General features: G+C 51.8%; 2 protein-coding genes and 1 pseudogene across 2 annotated transcripts; 1 reads left to right on the forward strand and 2 right to left on the reverse strand.

The window, feature by feature from the left end:
• On the forward strand, nt 1-596 carry LOC123068642 (histone H2B.4-like). Its single transcript, XM_044491254.1, has one exon. It carries the CDS (start codon nt 26-28, stop codon nt 431-433), a length of 408 nt encoding a protein of 135 aa, XP_044347189.1. The 5' UTR covers nt 1-25; the 3' UTR covers nt 434-596.
• Nucleotides 597-2,498: 1,902 nt separating this feature from the next.
• Nucleotides 2,499-3,301, reverse strand: LOC123067329 (uncharacterized; annotated as a pseudogene).
• Nucleotides 3,302-3,742: 441 nt separating this feature from the next.
• On the reverse strand, nt 3,743-4,479 carry LOC123064821 (uncharacterized). The gene has a single exon (XM_044488225.1). The coding sequence runs from the start codon at nt 4,198-4,200 to the stop codon at nt 3,919-3,921; it is 282 nt and encodes a 93-aa protein (XP_044344160.1). The 5' UTR covers nt 4,201-4,479; the 3' UTR covers nt 3,743-3,918.
• Nucleotides 4,480-5,492: the final 1,013 nt, after the last annotated feature.

Raw genomic sequence — 5,492 nt, forward strand, 5'->3', positions numbered from 1 at the left:
CGCCGAAGCGTCCGCATCCGCATCCATGGCCCCGAAGGCAGCCGAGAAGAAGCCGGTGGAGAAGACCCCGGCGGGCAAGAAGCCCAAGGCGGAGAAGAAGGTGCCGGCGTCCAAGGAGGGCGGGGACAAGAAGGGCAAGAAGAAGGCCAAGAAGAGCGTGGAGACCTACAAGATCTACATCTTCAAGGTGCTGAAGCAGGTGCACCCGGACATCGGCATCTCCTCCAAGGCCATGTCCATCATGAACTCCTTCATCAACGACATCTTCGAGAAGCTGGCCGGCGAGTCCGCCAAGCTGGCGCGCTACAACAAGAAGCCCACCATCACGTCCCGGGAGATCCAGACCTCCGTCCGCCTCGTCCTCCCCGGCGAGCTCGCCAAGCACGCCGTCTCCGAGGGCACCAAGGCCGTCACCAAGTTCACCTCCGCCTGATTCCGCCGTCCACGTGTCTTCTTTGATGTATCCATCGATCGATGTTGTTGCTCTGTAGTAGTTAGCTGCTCGTGCTCTGTCGTGTTGTAACTTGTGCTGGTTGTGTGGGATCACATTTCATGATCCGGAGAAATAGTAACAGTGCTTATTTCAGTTCTTGCCATGATCCTGTGTGGGCTACTTTGGTCTTGGTTCGATTTGTTGTGCGAGCTGGCTTTTTCTATGTAAATCTATGCGCCAACGACCCTGAACTTGCAGACATGTCTCTCTGTTTCCAATCTTAGTTTCAGTTTCAGATCGCCCTGTTTCAGTTAACTGATGAAGTGTCGATATCTTCAGACAAACTCAGTTTCAGCTCCTGGCCTTTTGTCATGCTCCCTGAATGGCCATGATCCCTCAAAACGGATCGTCAGGTTAATGGATCAGGCAAGCTTGTTCTAGCCGAGGAGTGGATGTTTACTTAGAGAAGATGCACATAAACTTTTCTTGTGCTGAGATGCATATTTTGTACCATGTGTATTTTCTTTTGCCACTTTTAGTAATAATGTAATGGCATTGTTCTTGGGAGTACATGGTATGCAAATCGTACAGATTAGTCTGATGGAACAGCCGCGATCGTGTCGTCTCGTCATCAGAAGTGTAAAGAAAGAGAATGGGCGGCGAGCATTGGTGCAAGCTGAGCTTCACTCGATTATTCCCTGATGGTGCCTGAGACGAAGTTAATGGTTTTAGTGCCTTGCTTTGGTCTGGAGTCAACATCTGGTGCCAAATTGTGCTGATGTTCCATGCGAAATTTATGCGTGTTGGAAGGTCATATAATAAGCTTGCGGGAGCAAAATGAATTTGGGACAACACCGGGTTTCCCCACCTGAATATATGTTAATAAAAGAGGCCCGAGAGAACAACTAAATATATTCATGAAGGAGGGAGATCTCAAAGCCGGACACTATAGCATCAGGTGTAGCAGGGGATCAGGAAGGGGGAGTGATGAGAAAGGCAAAATTGACAAATTTGACCTATGAACGAAATCAAATCACAGAATGAACTCCTCGTGAAACTATTTCACACGGCTGACCTTTTTGTGTGACGCCCGACACGAAGGCGCCACACTACACTGTGCAACGCCTCGCAGATAGGCGCTACACGCCTGGCCAGCGTCGTACCCGTGTGATCCAAAAATTACTAAGTCAGTGTGCAGCGCCTGAGAGCTAGGCGCCACACTATACAATGTAGCGCCTAGCTTCTAGGCGTTGCACTAGTGGTTGCTTCATTTTGTAGTGCAACCACTAGTGCAACGCCTGAGAGCTAGGCGCCACACTATTCAGTGCAGCGCCTAGCTCGTAGGCTCTGCACAATGACTTGCAATTTTTAGACAGTCTGGGGTGCAACGCTGGCCAGGCGTGTAGCGCCTATCTATGAGGCATTGCACAATGTAGTGTGGCGCCCTCGTGTCGGGCGTCATATAAAAAGGTTAGCCGCGTGAAATAGTTTCACGGGTAGTTCATTCTGTGATTTGATTTTGTCCACAGGTCAAATTTGTTAAATTTGCCGATGAGAAACAGAACAAGGAGCTAAGGAGATCCAAATGAAGCTCATTAGTTGGGACCAATACCCAAGGCAGAGATTGACAATTTTTTAAGCTCATGAGATTGAAATCCGGCGAGTTTGGTTGATGTTTTTTTTTTCATTTCTTTCATTTGTGCAAACTATTACTCCCTCCGTCCCATAATATAAGAACGTTTTTGACAAGTGTCAAAAACGTTCTTATATTATGGGACGGAGGGAGTAATACATTGCAGCGTATGATGACATTCAGGAGGATCCAAAGCGCAAAGCATAAAAGGGAGCGCAAAGAAACCGCAAAGCATGAGTATTTAACCAAAAACTACCACATTTCATGGAAACGTGTCGAAAAACTACCACTTTACGATTTTGTACGAAAAACTACCACTTTTTTTTAATCCGTGGCAAAAAACTACTAAGTCGCGAAATCGCTCGCTTCGCCCGCACTAAGCACGAATCTGACAGGTTGGGCCCACGAACCAGGTGCCACCGTGGCCAACCGTCACCACCGCGCGTTAACTGCCGTTAACGGCGTGCTAGCCTCGTCCGCGCCGGAGTCAGATTTCGCGCCGGAGTTCACGCCGAGCACATCCAGTTTCGCCGTCCTCACCTGCTCCTCCCTCCTCGTCCACATCCTCTCCCTCCTCTCGTCCCTCTTCCCCCTCGGCCCGTCCGGGTCGGCCGCCCCAGTGTCGAACAGCACACCGCCGCCGCGGGGGGATCTGTTGCTGCCGCTGCCGGTGCTCTGGCGCCTGTCGGTCTTCCTCGGGATACGACCGCCATAGGAGGTGCCGAGGAGGCGGAAGTCGAGGAGGCCCCAGCCGTACTCGTCGGAGACTTCCCAGCCGAAGCGCTCGGCCATCTTCTGGAGGGGCCCGTCACCGTCAACGTCGTCGTAGACTTAGTCAAACTTGGAGTGCCGCGAAGGAAGTGGTGCGCGTGCTCCCACTCGACGCGGTCGACGTAGACGGGGTCGTCGAGCACCTCGCGCGCCAGGCACGCCCAGACCAACGTGTCCCCGTAGTCGAGCTCCGCGACCACCCAACGCAGGTAGGACGGCGACAGCGTGCCCAGCATCTGGCCCTTGTGCTTGCCGAAGTCGATCACGTGGTCCCTCGCGGGCCGCGAGGACGCGCCCGGCGCGCCAGCCCCGAGCGGGCGGAAGAGGGGGATCCTGGCGGGTCTGGGCAGCGTGGCGGTGGAGCGGCGACGGGGAAGGGGGGAGGGAGGCGCCGCTAGGGTTTGGGGTCTCGGTGACGGTGCTGAGAAGGAAAGGCAGGCCCTTGCGGCGGCAAGCGGGAGCATGGCGTGCTGGCGGCGGCCAGAGAGCGGGGAAGGTTCCGACCGCAAACGCCCCCGTTAACGTCCGTTAACCCGCGGCGAGCGATGGTTGGCCACGGTGGCACCTGGGCCCAACCGGTCAGATTCGTGCTTAGCGCGGGCGAAGCGAGCGATTTCGCGACTTGGTAGTTTTTTGCCACGGATTAGAAAAAGATGGTAGTTTTTCGCACAAAATTGTAAAGTGGTAGTTTTTCGATACATTTCCATGAAATGAAATGTGGTAGTTTTTGGTTAAATACTCGCAAAGCATCAAAGGGAGCACAAACCAACCTAATAAACTGAGAGAAGGAAATCATCAGATTTCCACCAACAACATGAACTCTGAACTTGCAGGACGTGGGGTGGTGAGTCTATTTCAGTTAACTGACGAAAGCGTCGGTATCTTCAGACATAAACTCAGTTCGATGGCTTTGATCGCCTGAAATTGGTTTCTTTCCAGCACTGTATTCTGTACAACACGCGGCTTCAGCTAGAAGCCCAAGTTAACAGCAAATGAACACGCCCATAGTACGGTGTGATCGAACGAAGAAATAAGTCTCACACGCGCGCGGCCAGACCACGAGCAGCCCGTCATTCAGTGCTCAGTGGCACACGATGGTCCCGAAGCAGTCGATCCCATCGAACTCCGGCGCGAACCGCGGCTGCAACGTCGGCGGCGACTGCGACTTCCCCTTGTCCGGCTGCTGCTCCGCCTCCGCCGGCAGACCGCCCTGCTTCCCGTCTTGCCCTGCTCTGGCCTGGCCGTCGTCGTCCTGCAGCTTCCTCCCCTGCCGCTGCCAGGAGAACCGAGCGCCGGAGCCGGCGCCGGGGGCGACGTCGGCCGGCGACGCGCTCAGGATGGAGAAGGCCAGCACCTTGTCCATACTCGATTGGAGACGGGGGTGATTCCTGGCTTCCTGCAGCAGCGCTTTCTTGCACGCACGCACGCTCTGTGACTTTGCTTCAATCAATCAACTGGCTTTGCTTGCTTGCCTGCTCTGTTGGTGAAGGGAGAGAGGGGACGCGAACCGGCTTATGTAGGGCGGGGCATGGCGGTCATGGAGGAAGTTTTGGGCATGGCGGTTTCTTGCGCTGGAGGAGTCCAGGATATTCGTGGACGCGGCCGCGAGGGAGAACCAGCGAGCGAGCTCGTGACGCACGCGGTGGCGTGGCGGAGGTTGCAACCGTCTCGCGGTTTCGCCCGTGTCTATATTCTTTCCCTCGTGTGCTGTCTTCCCTACCAGTGAAAATTGACAATTCTGGCCATTTTCCCCCCGGGTAAATCTGGCCTTTTTTGAAAGAGAGAATTCCTTATTTAACATCGATTTTTTTTGTCCAATTTGACACATGAAACCTTTTTCTTCCTCATCTAACACCAACTCTAAAAATTTGTTCCTTTTGTGATACTCCGTCCATTTTGAGTACTAACAGTTTAAATGACACCTGAAAAGACGTTTTTAACCCCGGTGCAACTTGTGACCAAAATTATTCACATTACTAAAGAAACAATAATTTTTTTCAGTTGTTAAATGTAAAATTAGGCAGCTGTAAACATGCACGTCTTGGATTTAAATTATTTCAAAATTTAGTTCAAAAGTTTGGCAGAACATCCGCTGTACTTTACCCACCTGAATATACGTTAGTAAAAGAGGCCTCAAAGAACACCTAAATCTATTCATGAAAGAGGGAGATCTCAAAGCCGGACACTATATGCATCAGGTATAGCAGGGGATCAGGAAGGGGGAGTGATCAGAAACATAACAAGGAACTAGGGAGATCCAAATGAAGTACCAGTTGGGGCCAATACCCATTCAGGAAGATCCAAACCGCAAAGCATAAAAGGGAGCACAAACAAACCGCAAAGCATCAAAGAGAGCACAAACCAACGTAATGAACTTAGAGAAGGAAATCACCAGATTTCCACCAACAACATAATCTGAAACCAAGCTTTACTGAAAAAGTCTTTTTCTTTTCAAACTGATACAATATCAAATGGACTGTGCTAACCACCAGTCGACTGGTGGTTAGCAACAGATCCGGACGACCTTCGATCGCTCATCCCGCTGCGTCGTTCCTCCCGCTTCCCCGATTTTCTTTCTTCTAGATTTTCTTCCCACCGATTTTTATTCTCACCTCGGTTCACAGACTTTTCTCACTTGTCTGGTTTTATATCAAC

This window comes from Triticum aestivum, chromosome 3B (assembly GCF_018294505.1).
Source record: "Triticum aestivum cultivar Chinese Spring chromosome 3B, IWGSC CS RefSeq v2.1, whole genome shotgun sequence".
Taxonomy (NCBI): domain Eukaryota; kingdom Viridiplantae; phylum Streptophyta; class Magnoliopsida; order Poales; family Poaceae; genus Triticum; species Triticum aestivum.